Here is a 16965-nt window from a genome sequence, read left to right as displayed (position 1 = left end):
TTTACCTCTCTTTCCACAGAGACTGTATGATTCAGTTGATATGTGTTGCCAAAGGGACTGGATTAGGCTTGGTCATCAGGGGTGGAGCTAACCGTGCAGAGGGGCCAATGGTGTACGTTCAGGAAATAATACAAGGAGGTGATTGCCAAAAGGTATTTTTTTATTATCTACTTTTGTAAAATTGTAAAATTTGAATGCATTTTTTTTTAGTTCAGATTAAAATGTACAATCATGTTTCTGAGTTTAGAAAGACAAACTGGTTATTGACTTAAAAAATTAATTAATAATTTGTAGATAAACATTTTTTTTTTTTTTAGTGCTGATTCTTCGTTAGTGAAAGCCTAGTAGTTTGTGAATTAAGTTAGTGAGTCAAAGTGAAGTAGATTATGTTAAGGGAGATAAATTAAAGTGAGGTCAAGTACAGTAAAATACACTTCTATTTAAAAGTTAATAAATGTTGTTCTTTTGAACTTTTTATTCATTAATTAATCTTTAAAAAAAATAATGGTTTCTATAAAAAATATTAAGCAGCTTGGTTTTCAACACTAATAACAATAAGAAGTGTTTCTTGACTACTATATCAGCATATTATTATGGATGCGATGTTACGCTGAGAGCTGGAATAATGGCTGCTGAAAATGTATGTTTGCCATCATAGCAATAAATTACATTTTAAATATAATAAAATGGAAAATAGTTATTTTAAATTGTAAAATTATTACACAATACAGGTGCATCATAATTTCAGTAATTCAACTCAAATTGTAAAACTCCTGTATTAAATAAATTCAGAGCACACAGACTGAAGTAGTTTAAGTCTTTGGTTCTTTTAATTTTGATGATTTTGGCTCACATTTAACAAAAACCCACCAATTCACTATATCAACAAATTAGAATATGGTGACATGTCAATCAGCTAATCAACTCAAAACACCTGCAAAGGTTTCCTGAGCCTTCAAAATGGTCTCTCAGTCTGGTTCACTAGGCTACACGATCATGGGGAAGACTGCTGATCTGACAGTTGTCCAGAAGTCAATCATTGACACCCTTCACAAGGAGGGTAAGCCACAAACATTCATTGTCAAAGAAGCTGGCTATTCACAGAGTGCTGTATCCAAGCATGTTAACAGAAAGTTGAGCGGAAGGAAAAAGTGTGGAAGAAGAAGATTCACAACCAACCGAGAGAACCTTATCCTTATGAGGATTGTCAAGCAAAATCAATTCAAGAATTTGAGTGAACATCACAAGAAATGGACTGAGGCTGGGGTCAAGGCATACAGACGTTTCAAGTAATTTGGCTACAGTTGTCGTATTCCTCTTGTTAAGCCACTCCTGAACCACAGACAACGTCAGAGGCGTCTTACCTGAGCTAAGGAGAAGAAGAACTGGACTGTTTCCCAGTGGTCCAAAGTCCTCTTTTCAGATGAGAGCAAGTTTTGTATTTCATTTGGAAACCAAGGTCCTAGAGTCTGGAGGAAGGGTGGAGAAGCTCAGAAGTCCAGTGTTAAGTTTCTACAGTCTGTGATGATTTGGGGTGCAATGTCATCTGCTGGTGTTGGTCCATTGTGTTTTTTAAAAACCAAAGTCACTGCACCCATTTACTAAGGAATTTTGGAGCACTTCATGCTTCCTTCTGCTGACCAGCTTTTTGAAGATGCTGATTTCATTTTCCAGCAGGATTAGGCACCTGCCCACACTGCCAAAAGCACCAAAAGTTGGTTAAATGACCATGGTGTTGGTGTGCTTGACTGGCCAGTAAACTCACCAGACCTGAAACCCATAGAGAATCTATGGGGTATTGTAAAGAGGAAAATGACAAACAAGAGACCAAAAAATGCAGATGAGCTGAAGGCAACTGTCAAAGAAACCTGGGCTTCCATAACACCTCAGCAGTGCCACAAACTGATCACCTCCAATTGAGGCAGTAATTAAAGCAAAAGGAGCCCCTACCAAGTATTGAGTACATGTACAGTAAATTAACATACTTTCCAGAAGGCCAACAATTCACAAAAAATTGTTTTTTGTTCAATGTGAGTCAATACTAAACTACTTCAGTTTTTGTGCATTGAATTTATTTAATACACAAGTTTCGCAATTTGAGTTGAATTACTGAAATAAATTAACCTTTCCACAACATTCTAATTTATCGAGATGCACCTGTATTACTGCTTCTATCGTATTTTTCAACATTTTGTTGAAGTAAATTAAAGTGAAATTATGTGAAGTCCATTAAGGTGACATGAAATGTTTTTCTTTTGACTCTAGGATGGGAGACTAAAGGCTGGGGACCAGCTCATATCCATCAATAAGGAGTCACTCATTGGAGTAACACATGAAGAAGCCAAAATCATACTTACTCGAACAAAACTCAGGTTAAATCTCAAATATATATATACATATATGTATGAACAAACCGTCAAAACAACCTTTCCAGAATGATAATAACATAATGTAAATATGCTTGGTATTTTATGAGTCTTTGCTTGCATCTTAGACAAATGCAGATGGATGGGGACAGAGTGTAAAATCGGATATTTACAAATGTCACTATTTTGCCCAACAGACCAGACCCCACAGTAGAAATAGCATTTATCAGACGAAGGTCTTCGTCAGGCTCCAGCAGTGGACCCCACAGCCCCATCTCCCTTCAGCCTCCCTGCAGTTCAGGCCACCAACTTAGGCCCGCAGGGTTGGGGGGATCAACTCTGCCTGGAGGTCTCGTTCCTAAAATAGCCAACAGCCCCAACTCCGGAAGTGAGACATTGCCTTCTGTAGAACTTACTAAGGTGAGATTAAAGACACATTAATTAATGCAGTAACTGTTCTATCTTTAAAGAGTGTGGTTTAAGTTTTCTTAAAGACTTCTTTCCTACAGGTACGACCAGCAACAGCAAAGCCTAATCTCACCCCCGTGTCCTCACCTGAGAGTGCCTGCACCACAGTGGCCAACTCTGGTACTGCAAAGCTGTATTCCCTTTATAGGAATCCCATAGAAGTTCCATACAAACTCTATTGAGAGCGTATAGTAAAGGTTTAAAAATACATGAGGGAAAAGAAAAGCATTAAAATACATTGGTTTGAAGAAAGTCATGCATTATTTCATATACTGTACAGTATGCATCCTATTGCTGCATAAATTGGCTTTGGTGAGAAGGCTTCTTTTGTTGCATTTAATACATGTGCAGCTGTTTTATATGCGTTACAGTTGGACTCACAAATTCAAATCACATTTCACTTTTTGGCATAACCTGGATTAAGCTACTTGTTCAGCAGACGTGTGCTGGTGATGAGATGCTTTGTTTGTAACTCAAGATAATCCAGCTGGCATGGTTTTGAAAATGGATATTACCATCAACATGACACATAACTCCAGGTGAAATTGAGGATACTGAACTCGGTTCAGGACAGGGTTTCATTTCATTGAGGAGCACCTTTAATAAAGCTCCTCTGAGCTGCGATTTACAACAGCTTTAAACACCAGCTGTACTAAACGAGGACCATGAAATGTGAAATGAAGAAAAATTAATTATTACTTAAGTGTTGTTTCTGGGGCCAATTTGCATGAACAATTTAAACTTTGATCTCTTATAATGGCTTGGGTAAATGCTTTGTTTAAAAGCAAGAAATAATATTGTTTACTCAAGCAGTTTTATTTTTTCTATAAACCCCACCCAGACTGTCTGATATTACTCTAAAATGGCTTTGAATTTCCAAGAAACTATTGTAGGGGGAATAAATTCCCGCCAAAAGATAAACAAATATGCAGATAACGAATCAATGAACAATTAATGATGAGATAGTGAGCTCAAGATCACAGCACAAACCTGTAAGCTCAGTTACACTCACAATTATTCATCGTATAAGAGGATTTGTCAGGGTTGGCACTATTTCGAGCAAAGCATTGTTCATTCTCTCTAGTTCACACATCTGGTCGGGTGGGGTTTATGGAGAAAAAAAAAACAGTCTATGCAAACAATATTAATTCCTGCTTGTACACAAAGCAATTATCAAAGCCATCAAGAGGGATCAAATATAATGGTGTAATATTTGAATGAGAGTTTAAGTTGTTGACCTGAAGAGGCCCTACAATTATTTGGATGTTTTTGGACACTTAATAACACTATAAAACACTATAAAAGTTTGTAAGATTGAAAGTATATAATGGTTACCAAGACTGCATTTAGGTATCAGATACATTAAAATTGTTAAATATTATTGCAATTTAAAATATATTTGTTTTCTATTTTAATATATTTTAAAATGAAAATGTTTTCCCATGATGGCAAAGCTGATTTTTTTTTAGGAAACTGCAATACTTGTCTTTCAAGGTTAAAAGCAAAAAAAAAAAAAAAAAAAAAAAATTTGAAATAGAAATTGTGTAAAAAATTGACTGAAATAAATGTCATTTTGATCAATTCAGTGCATACTTGCTGAAAAAATAATTTGTTTTATTTTTCCAAAACTTTTGAACAGAGTATATATTTGTTTTTGCATTAGATACAACATATGAAAGCACGTATTTCATCTGCAAACAAATTTTTCATTACAAACATGTTGCATTAATGTCTGACAAGCAGAAAATGTGAAACATTTTGCATGAAAAGTGTGTTCTATATTTCTGTAAAATAAATGCTTCTTCATTCGATATCTTGTTATATAATGCAGAGACACTCTAGAATTTGTAAGTGTGGCTTAAATACCAAAATACTTCTTTGAGCCACTACTGTGAGGCATCTACTTAAATAAATTACACTCTCATAGAGTTATGTAAGAGTCTTACAAAAAAAATTTGATGTGCTCTACCAAAATCACAAACAGCTGTTTTGCAAAAGAGATTTTATTTTTTATTCATTTGGATTGTCTCTCTCTCTTTTTGTCCAGATGCAACCGCTGCCTGTAATCCCAGCAATACCTGCAGACCCTCGAAACCTCTATCTTCGACTCCCAGCTTGGAACTCAAGCCCGAGAAAACAGAGCAGGTCTCCATAATCGCATCCTTTCAATTAGAGACTAACTATTTCTGTCGCTATACAGAATTACAGAAACATCTCGTGTTTACTGCAAGGTCAAACACTGGGCGTCCCCCCCTGCGGGCTTTAACGATTAGTTACCCATCAGTCTCAGTACTATATCGATCTTTTACGGTTTTACTATCATGTGTGGAGGGAGTTAATCCCGCTGTTGAACAATATGTGCAGTTAGCGTGCTATCCCATATCCACACCTCCCGTGGTATTATGGGAAAATCAATAGAGACTGTGCAATAGCTTCATTGTGTTAAAACACACTGGACTACAGCACAGTCTGTAGATCTGTTGTTATGGAAAAGAGTGTAGACGATGGACGATTTTTAGAAAGAGTTTAACTCCAAAAGCTCATTTTACAGTTGTATGTATTTATATAAAAAATATTTAGATAATTTGGTGAAAATACACATTTATAGTTTTATTTGTAAAATGTATTTAGTAGATACATTTATTTAAATTGAACATAAAATACTTTTAAATGACACGAAATGCATTATTATTATTAATTGTTATATTATTTTACACATTCAGTTGAGTGTGTGTCTGTGTGTATGTGTGAGAGAGAGAGCAAAGCGGTGACCACGTTATACTGGTGTAACGTATTGTTCTAAAAGGGCGGTTATTTTGTCCACAGGCACTGGAGGTGCAGGGATTGAAGCCTACTGAGTCTCAGGTCCTGACTCTGAGAGAAAGGCTGCGTTTGAGCCCAGGAGGGACTGTGGCTTATGGAGGTGAGAAAAAATTCTGTCAGTCTTTATTATGTCATAGTTGTTTATGTACTATTGGTTTTTAACCTCTCCTAACTCATACATTATTCTTGATTTATACCTCCTAACTCCTAAAAAGGCATTGTTATACATATTTTAATAAGAATTTGTTTTCTGTAAGATTTTGACAGAGTGACAAAGGAACTCTTCAAACTACCAGCCAAATCTGACTCAGAACAGGAAGTAGCAAGATTGACATCAGATGATCTCACTGAGTCTCCATCAAACCCTACGGTAAGAGCAAATTTTTACGTCCACACAAACATACATAATGTGCATATATATATATATATATATATATATATATATATATATATATATATATACATACAGAGTACAGGCCAAAAGTTTGGAAACATTACTATTTAATGTTTTTGAAAGAAGTTTCTTCTGCTCATCAAGCCTGCATTTATTTGATCAAAAATTCAGAAATAAATGTAATATTGTGATATATTATTACAATTTTAAATAATTGTTTTTAAATTTATTATACTTTTAATTATTATTATATTATTATATATATTATATTATTTTTTTATTTTGAATAAATGCAGTTCTTTTTAACCTTTTATTCATCAAATATATTAGATAACAGAACTGTTTCCAATACTCATAATAAATCAGAATATTAGAATGATTTCTAAATGATCATGTGATAGACTGGATGTTTACATGTGACATTGAAGGCTGGAGTAATGATGCTGAAAATTCAGCTTTGCATCACAGGAATAAATAATTTTTAAAAGTATATTCAAATAGTAAACTATTATTTTAAGTTGTAATAATATTTCACAATATTAATGTTTTTTCTGTATTTTTGATCAATGAAATGCAGGCTTGATGAGCAGAAGAAACATCTTTCAAAAACATTAAAAATAGTAATGTTTCCAAACTTTTGGTCTGTACTATATATATATATATATATATATATATATATATATATATATATTAAATAAAAAATATATGAAATATCAAATGTTTTATTTTTCAGTGTTTTTAATAGAATAATTATATATTTACCATTATTTTCTAAGCCTTCACTATCAGACTCTGACGATCTGGATGAGATGGAGCGACTAAGAAAAGACCACATTGAGGCCTTGAGAGAGCTCAAGAGAATGCAGGTACCACCATGACAATGATTTTAAACATCGCCACATGCTGGAGTGTCATTCTGCATTCATGTGTTACTAAACGAGGCTCTTATTAATCCTATTTGTCAAAATGAGTGTTAACTCTGATGCTGACTCATACGAAGATCTCTCTTCTGAAAGGATAAGCTGGCAGAATCCGAGAGCCTTAATCATAAGATGCTGCAGGAACTGACAAAAGTTAAACAGGTACGCAACTCATTCCAAAACCTGTTTCAAACTGTACGCAGAACACGTTCATATTGGTGCCCATTTTAGCAGGTTACAGCAATCAAACTGTGCATGTGCATAGCTTACTGCTATTTATCAACACAATCATTGTGCATTTTAGAATCAACATAAAATTATTGACACTACTCACCTTTTCACTTCTTCACCTTTTTTTATTTCTATGTGAAGCTTTGATCAATTTCTGCATGCAGTGAATTTTTTTTATTTATTATTAGATTTCACCTTTTGGTTCTTGAAGTTATTCAGAATTACTGTAGGAGGTCTAACATATGAATATATTGACTGTCTGGCTAAATCCAGACAATTGCTACAATTTAGTGTTTGACTTCCACAGTTTTTTGTTCAATTCCAATGTCACTGTAATGTGTTAGATATGCCACAGGGTGGAGCTGTGGGCACATGTGCCATTAGACTCTTAAAGGTGAGATCCAAGTGCACTGTAGAGTTCAAATGCTGAAACTGCATTTTCTCAGCAACCCTATACAGAACTCAAATGGAAAAAATAAAAAAATTCTATGAGCAATATCCCAAAATCTATTTTCAGTGTGTTATGCTCACTACAGGAAGCTTGAAACACCCACATTAAGAACATCATGTGGGAGATGAAGTATGTAGGACATTGAGGGATGACGGTCGGTGTTTGGAAATAGTTCTTTTCTATGAGTTATAAAGAAATGGGCACCCACAAGCCCTTTGGGTTCTATCTCAGAGCCTCGGAAGTGCTTGTTATGTAAACCTAAATCCAAAGAGCCTCAGCATTCTATGCTAGATTCAATGGTCTTTAATGGTTTTATTAGACTGTTACTAAGGCAGCAGAGCAGAACATTCTGATCATCCTGCTGCATATCAATTAATCTAAATTGGCAGTACAGTCTATGCTAATGGCCTCTTCAAGATTACTTTTGCTCATGCTTATGGTTTATAATTTGAACATACCACCAACATTATGTATTGCTTGTGTGTTACGGACATGAACGATGCCTCAAATCGTGCAGCCTAAGTGACACTAAGAACATTTCTTACAAAAGATTTCAATTTCAAATAAATTCTGTTCTTTTGAACTTTATGTTTATCAAAGAATCCTGGAAAAAAAAAATCCTGTTTTCCACAAGAATATTAAGCAGCACAAATGTTTTCAACATTGATAATAATAATAAAAATATGAAATGTTTCTTGAGCAGCAAATCAGCATATTCGAATGATTTCTGAAGGTTTGTGTGGCACTAAAGACTGCTGAAATTTAACTGGAATACATTACATTTCAAAATGTTTTCAAATGGAAAACAGTTATTTTAAATGGTCATGATATTTATATATATATATATATATATATATATATATATATATATATATATATATATATATACATATTTTTTTTTTTTTTTTTTTTTTTACTGTATTTTTATCAAATAAATGCAGCCTTGGTGAGCATAAGAGATTTGTTTAAAAAATATTAAAATAATCTTTTTGACCCCAATCTTTATACAACAACATGGGTACAGAATATCATAGAGACTTGTTGATGGGTTTGTTTTGATTTATTTGGACCGATTACATTTTTTTTGTCCACATATCAACATGCTAAAAGAACACTTTAGCAATCATTTTGTCACACCTTCACATCATGTCAGCAAAGTTTTGGCCAGAAAAAGCACCGCTCTCATTTTCTTAGAAACTAATTTATATGTATGGTATATGGTGTGCGGTGAACTATTAGTGCCCTTGTGTTGACCCGGCTGCTGGTGATACTGTTCCTCTCACAAAAGTATTCAGCTTCAATTCACTTGCAGCAATGAATTGAAGCAACAGCAATTTCACTTGCGGTTGACCTTAAGAGATGATCTAAATACGAAGGAAAATGCAGTTATACTCTTTATCAAAGCATCACATTGAATGTTTGGTCAGCTGTATGAGGCCCTGTGGCGTTTCGATTGGTGTCAGGGTCAATGCAACTTCTGTCTCCCTTTCCCAGAGCGCTTTACTCGAGTCGGTGTAGTCGCAGCTGCTCCCTCCTGGAGCACTACAGAGGGCTCAGTTCGTGTCCAGTTCATCAGACTGAAGCGCTAATAGATGTGCTACACTCCCTGTGGTGTGAAACCAAGGCTTTTTAAAGCCCTGTATGTTTCTTTAAAGCTTCGTTCTGTATTGCTGAATCCTTTCTGCTCTTTTCACCCCCACCCACACTTTACCTTCTATATCTGCCATTAGAGCAACAGGTAGGCTGATGGGCTTTTCAGCATCGAAGCAGTGGGCTTTTAAGCCTCCTCTCTTGTGAGAAATGTGCAGGCTACATCACCCATCCACGCAGTGTTCACCCGGCTACATTACAGCAAAACGTGTATAGAGGCAGCCGTGACTGGTGTGAGGTGTGACTTGTCCATATGGCTCCAGGGATAAGATCTCTCCATTAAAATTGTATCTTTGCATTGTGATCTGGGGTTATGGATACGACAGAGAGCCTTTTTTGAGCTTGGACTAGACCCATGCCAGAAAAAATCAATTAAAATAAATGAATTAATAAAAAATAATTAAGTGGAATTATCAATATATTGAGTGTGTGTGTGTGTATGTGTGTGTGTGTGTGTGGGGGGGGGGGGGTCCAATTAGAATATCCAGAAATTCTTAAAACAACACAAATTTATTTTCAAATCAAATTTTATTTCAATATTAACAATTTAGTTTGGAGAATATATCTTAAATCAAGTCTTTTTTATGTTGATCAAATTTTTTTTTATAAAATGCAATGATATGTATGGTTAATACACACACACAAAAATACAAAAATACTGTATGCAGTAGTACATATAATAATATGTTATAAAGTATAATAATATTTTTTACATTGATAATAATAAAAATGTTTTCCTAGCACCGCCAACATACTAAAATGATTTCTGAAGGATCATGTGACACTGAAGACAGTGAAATGGCTAATTTTACTAGTATTAATACAGTACAAGTAATTTTAGCTGTATTAATATATCAATATTACTCAACAGTACTATATGTACTGTATATGAATAGAATTATTCTTTGCTAATGCTTCCACTATCTCTTTAAACTGCAAGGCTTTAATACTAGCTTCCGTAGTTCATTAAAGTCCTGTTATTTTTCCCCATCCACCTCTTCTGTTTCTCAGGATTTCTGGGACAGAATTATACAGTATGCGCTTATGAATTCCACATTCATTGAAAATGACATTAATCGTAACCAATGCACGATCCTTATAATACACTTCACATATTCTCCATTATACCTAGACATTAAATGGACATAAGTGCCAATTCATATTCCTCTCTAATAGAAAATGATGTAAGATCCATCAGGTCTATTTAATAAGTAAAGTTCTTCATTCAGCGGGCAATTATCTGTACCCTTCTCCTAAGTTAGTTATTCATGGTACTCTGAAATATGTGACAGTTATAGTACTCATGATGAAGAAAATGTGTTTTCGAATCTTACTCTAATAGGTCAGCAGTAAGAAAGTCCTACAGTCACTTTTTAATTGTAAACTACCACACGTTGAGCAATCATTTATAGATCCCCACAGTGTGGTTTTCACACGTTTCGTGTCACCTGTCTGTTAAGAGCGCTATCATACCCCACAGCTTCATAATTACAATGGCCTCATTACCTTTCCTTTGTCTGACATCTATTGAGCGATGCCTTGCTGACAAGTATCCGATGCTGTTGTGGTTTTCGTCAATGCCAAAACATCTTTCGATACCTGTATTATGTAACAGCTTGTTTTACTGGTTCTTGTCTGCCAAAACCTGCCCTGTCTATTCTCTGTAAAGCAAAAACGGACATAAAGAAACTTGTTTGCACATGACTTGTTCTCTCAGCCTCTTTAAACTTCTAGGTTAAAAGAAGCAGAGCTGTGCTTTGTCATGCTGCGAGTCTGGAGGGAAGTGATGGAGGAAGGAGGAGGGAGAGACTGTGCAGGCATTTCTTTTCAAGTGCACTGAGTTTGCGATGTTAGGGGGGAAGAGCCCCTGAGCATTGTAACATCCTACTGTACATGCACTCTCAGCACTGTCGCTCTAAGTGGAACTCCGTTGTTGCAGGAAGTAAAATCTGCAATGGAGGAGAGTCGATCCCTGCGGACCCGGATCCATCTGGCAGAGGCAGCTCAGAAGCAGGCCCGGGGAATGGAGATGGACTATGAGGAGGTTATCCATCTCCTGGAGGCCGAGATAGCTGAAATGAAGTCTCAGAACACTGAGCAACCCGGTCGTGGAAAGGTATTCCACTTTGAGAGTTTTCTACTAGCCATTCCCAATCCATATCCCCTGCACGGTCCCTCTCCGGGTTTTACCTCTCTCGTGTACTATAGAAAGTAGGTCACTGTTTGCTTTGGCTTTAACATGATCTTGCAGGGTGACGTGGGCTGATGAGGTTATTTTTGAAAACTCTGGCTAGCAACCTCGCGTGTCTCCAGGATAAACGTTATTTTCACAGCAATTTATGATTACGTAGGATAACATTATTGTTACGATCCCTTGTGGAAAAATGATCTCACACTATGTATCAATTGGAATTTAACCTTTAAAATGATTCTAAAACATCTGTATACAAAAGCACAGTTTACTATTTCCTATGTTTGATTCTATGAATGCACTTTTAATTGCAAATCTATATTAGACACATTTTGAATCAATACCGTTTTAATGCATTAAAAAAAGTAAAAGTACATTTTACTTTACTAAAACTGCAATCTGTACTACTTTACTAATATTCATTCAGGATGATCTGCAAGACATTAAAAAAAGGATTTCTGCACTCGAATGCCAGCTACGGAAGAGTGAAACTGCAAAGAAGGGTTTTGAAGTCTCCACTGGTAAACTTCTACAGTTTGTGGAGGTGATGTATCTTTATTTTTTTTTTTTCAATTTTAAGTTTAACCAACTGCACATTAAATCATCACGTCCTCATTTCTTAAAATCAGGTTCTGCCATGAAAATGCGGAGTGACTTAAATTATAGTGTATGGGTGTTTGCAATTTATACGTTGATTTGAAGAAGACCATTTTTACTCTTGCTCCGAATTTAGTTTTTTCACTAAACCAGAAAAACTGAGCCAAAAAAAGTGTGTGGGATGTCCTTTTGGTGGCATCCATCAACTTACATGAAGTGGGCAAAGCATACACAACCATGGCGTAATTATTTCATCATTCCATGAGTTCTTACATACATAACAGAAATTTTTGAACTGACATTTATATGACTGACACAGAATGTGTAGTAACCCTTTCATTAGGCAGCTATTAAAAAACAAGAACATGACATCAGTGTGCAACTGTTTTGCCAATTATACCAGATGCAACAAATCAATTAGCACTCCACTGGAATGTGTAAATCATAAATTTATACAACTAACTGCTACCACTACAATTAAAAATGTACAGTAAAAAATATACATAATTTTTAATTTTATATATAATTATTAATTATATAAATTATATAAAATTGTCAATAAATTAAAATTAATTTATATATATATAATTTTTTTTACTGTACAACAGTAGTAGTAGCAGTGGTATTAATAATAAAATAATATTAATATGTAAAGAAATTATGATGTTGATGATGATTGTGAGTATAGGAGTTATATTAATCATATAATATCAACTGTGCTATTGTTATTAAAAATAAAGTAGCAGAATATTGATCTGTATTAATACAATATCAAATCTTTCAACTATGGACTAATCTGATCACCTGCATTTTAAAACCCCCACAGGCTGTCCAAGGCTTTTTGTCTGAAAACCAAAGCGGTTCAAGAGGCTATAGGTAAGATAATTATTCCCGTACCCCAGTCCCTGCCGTCAGTCTTTTGTTAAGGCAGATCTAATTATTTGACTGAATTCTAATCTAATTTGAAGTATGCCAGACAGTAATACCACATTTCGCTAGCAACAGGTGTGTGGAAAATATGAATGATGTAATAACAAAAGACTCTTTTCCTTTATGGACCTTTACACAGTCATTGAAGTTCACCTTTGATATTTTAGGAGGTTGTTTATTCAGGGTGTGTAAATGGTGACTTTTTTCCAGAGTGAGTCTACTGCCTTTATTTCTAATATAAGAGAATCTTTGCGGGCAAAGGACAGGGATAGTTAATGACTAGAGGCCAGTACAACACCTTCCTGTGGCAGTGATGTTGATTAGGCCCAATCAACATGGCCTCCTGCAGCCTGTCGACCCTTGCTCAGCTAGCAGAGCACGTCTGGAGAACCCTCTTTTCCTCTAATGATCACCCCCACTGACTGAAGAGGCCACTGTGTGTTTGTGTATTAGGACTAGGAAATATTACACATGTCCCCATCAATCAAAATGAAGGCTATCAGCAGTTTGCAGCAAAATACAGTTTTTCTTTTTGAGAGAGGTTGCATGAGAACTTGTAAGTCACTCTTTTTTGAATGCATCCAACGAATGAAAGATAGTTATTTACATGCTAAATATGACGTTTTGTAAATTAATTTATTTTTACTTTAGACTATCATTGTTATCTAGCCCTAAAGACACCATAGAAATGAATACTTTTATTCATCAAGGATACTCTAAGTTGTTTGTTAAGTGACAGTAAAGACATTTATGTTATTATTAATGGTGTTGTTTTTTTACTTTCTGTTCATAAATGAAAAAAAAAATCACGGTTCCTACAAAAGCCATTTTTTAAACTATTACTGACAATATGCAATGTTTATTGAGCAGAAAATCAGAGAATGTTGAAGAATCAAGCAACTGGAGTAACAATACTGCAATAATGGCTGCAGACAATTCAGCTTTGCATCATAGGAATAAATTACATTTTAATTGTATTAAACTAGAAAACAGTTGTTTTACATCAATAATATTTATAGAATATATATATATATATATATATATATATATATATAAACATAATTCTATAACGGCATATTTATTTATTTTTTAATCAGACTGTAGCAAATCTTAAACATGTTTCAAACGCATGCAATGATTCAATCAGTCTGGACCAATTCATTTCAGTTTTCTGTTGATGACCCGAAAGTGTGGTAGTTTCATAATATGTTTTCATAACACCGGTTCATCCATGTCAGTGGGTCTGAATCCCCTTCCCCAAAAACCCTTTATTACGAGTCCTGCTGGGCTCTTCTTTTACGCTAAACTGCCCAGCATGCTTTGTTCCTTTCAGGTCGAAGGGAGTGCACTTTTGTAGAGCTTTTATAACAAGTCTTTTGAAAAGAATACAAGACTGACACAGTTCGAAATTTGTGGAGGATTAAGAAAACAGATAGAAGAAAATTTCTCTATTAAATAAAAGTTTAGCCACAGTTAGGTTAAGGCTAGGTTATTAATGAAACTGCTTGCAGTGGTTTAAATAAAGGATTGTGTGTTTTTTTTTTTCCAGTTCTCCCAGCGATCCAAAGTTGGCCAATCTGTCTCAGACCTTGCCATCTCGAGGTGGGAAGAAACCACCCTGGACAGCATCTGGTCTTGCAGTGGAAGCTAAAGAACTAACTAATACGATCAGAGGCATTCTCGAGCTAGACTGTAAGTATATAGGCGTGTTTTCAGCTTTGCATGAAAAACAAACACCATGGAATCTACCTAATTGCAACTGCACCAGCTATTTCAGTTGAGCTGGATGAGATGTTATGGTTCAAGGGGGATGCACATTATAATATGTGTCGTGTTTTGTTTATATCTATAAAATATTACTTACACATGCACACACACACACACACACACATCTTTGGTTTACTCTAAGGACCACATTCAGTCTGCTCGTTTAACCATTGCTTTAACTCCTGACCCCATTCAGTTTTGTAATGCTCAGGAAAATATGTAGCTTACCTTCCAGCAACGTCTGACCTTACATAAATGCATCTAATGACCTGTAGAGGTCAAAACATTGGCAGCCTTTCCATGATCCCATCTCATTACAAGCATCTTAATCTAGACACATTTAAACATTATAGTATCATTACGACCAAGATTCTACATACTGTTCAAACTTATAGAACCTGTTCAGATGCAATGGAATATCTTTATCTTTTTTTTTTAGCAGGCAGCCTAGTGATCTACATTTGAGTTGTTTTAATAATGTGCTTGCTTGCTGAATTTTGCATATCCTCTCTATTCAATTAATTATGTTATGATGTAAGCGTTTTACTTCTAATATATATTGTAGAAAAGGAGGCGAACTACCTTATTGGTGAAATCTAATCTATTTACGTAGATGTTTATAGTGAATCAAATTAGGTCAATCTCGCAAGGAAACACAATACAAGGTGTTTTTGCTGTTAATACAAGCCTTTTACATCTGATTCCCCTCACCGCTGCTATCGTTGCCAGGATACGAAGCTGCTAGAAAGCAATTGTCCACATCTTTGTCGCAACTCTATGTCATGTCACAGGCTACACAAAGCTATATACCTTTAGAAATGGGTCCTTAATTGGCAAACATATAAAAGAGTCTTATTCAATAGTTAAAGACAATGATTGTTCATGACATCTTGTTTTGACTGACACTGTTTGCTAAATGAAAGAATACTATCTTGTTGGCCTAGTTCAATTGATCCACTTTGTCAAAACATTACTGATAGCGGTCCGTCCAAAGCGCAGCTCTGGAAACAAAAAATAACACCAAGAGTCTGCTTTTCTTGTTCTGTATATTAACACAGGATGTCCAAAAAGCCCTCGTAAAACTCAAAATGAGTCATATAGAATCAATGTCAAGTATTAAAAAAGCCCTGATAGGTAGATTGAATAATAATGTAGATGGATAGTAATATTAGCTGAAGTATTTTGTTCTTTGTTTCTCAAGAAAACAAGTGGGTTGTATTCCTGGTTATAGACGGGCCTTGTTTCTATTCAATTTTTTTGCATGTTAAAGGAAACAGACAGTTCAGGGACACTCTGGAACCCAGACAAAAGAGCGTCTCTGGCCTCCTCTTATTCTCTGAATACAGGGTCTCAGCAGAAACACAGAAGACTTGCTTTTCAATTATTTTTTTCTTTGTCAAAGCACTTTTGAATGAACATTATGTTCAGTGAATATTTTTCTGAATTTGAATAGTGAATCTGATTAAATGGCATAATATATCAGAGAGTGCCTAAAACGTCAAAGCACATTTTCATGATTGAGAGCTTTAATGTTATATTATAATGTTATAATGTTATATATATATATATATATATATATATATATATATATATATATATATATATATATATATATATATATAGATATATATATATATATATATATATATATATATATATATATATATATATATATATATATAGATATATATATATAGATAGATAGATATATAACTAATTCGTCGACCATCTGATACATGGATAGGTCAGCCAAAAATGGAAAGTCTGTCATCATTAACTTAACCTCCAAGCCTTTTTCCAGTGGAACAAAAAATTAAATAATATTGAAGAATTTTTGTCTCTGGGGTCCAAAACAACACTGCATATTTTAACATAAAAATATTATTTGCAAATAGTTCCTATTAAGTATTGTGGTAAGTTCCCTTAACTAATATGTACTTACATTAAAAAAAGTGAAACGTACTGATTTTGTTCATATTGTATTGCAAAACACTTTTGCTGCTATTGAGGTGGGATATGGTTGAGTTTAGGGACTGGTGGTTTGAGTGGGTTAAGTGTAACTTAAATTAACTTAAATGTAAGTACAGTGTGTACACATGTGTACACAATAAGTGCATTGTACCAAATTATTAATTTAAATGTAATTACATAGTAGTTAAGGGCATTTCATATAAAGT

At 34.7% G+C, this 16965-nt stretch overlaps 1 protein-coding gene across 1 annotated transcript in view; it reads left to right on the top strand.

The window, feature by feature from the left end:
- stxbp4 (syntaxin binding protein 4) overlaps nt 1-16965 on the top strand; it is a 29128-nt gene that overhangs the window by 6980 nt on the left and 5183 nt on the right. Inside the window, exons 8-20 of the mRNA XM_052570265.1 lie at nt 20-152; nt 2266-2372; nt 2564-2786; nt 2876-2954; nt 4882-4979; nt 5661-5757; nt 5915-6027; nt 6828-6917; nt 7068-7133; nt 11243-11419; nt 11922-12038; nt 12918-12967; nt 14571-14713. Coding sequence (XP_052426225.1) covers nt 20-152; nt 2266-2372; nt 2564-2786; nt 2876-2954; nt 4882-4979; nt 5661-5757; nt 5915-6027; nt 6828-6917; nt 7068-7133; nt 11243-11419; nt 11922-12038; nt 12918-12967; nt 14571-14713 — 1493 coding nt within the window. The remainder of the gene's footprint in view (nt 1-19; nt 153-2265; nt 2373-2563; nt 2787-2875; nt 2955-4881; nt 4980-5660; nt 5758-5914; nt 6028-6827; nt 6918-7067; nt 7134-11242; nt 11420-11921; nt 12039-12917; nt 12968-14570; nt 14714-16965) is intronic.

Source organism: Carassius gibelio, chromosome B12 (genome assembly GCF_023724105.1).
Source record: "Carassius gibelio isolate Cgi1373 ecotype wild population from Czech Republic chromosome B12, carGib1.2-hapl.c, whole genome shotgun sequence".
Lineage (NCBI taxonomy): Eukaryota > Metazoa > Chordata > Actinopteri > Cypriniformes > Cyprinidae > Carassius > Carassius gibelio.
This window is presented reverse-complemented; position numbering and strand designations above follow the sequence as displayed.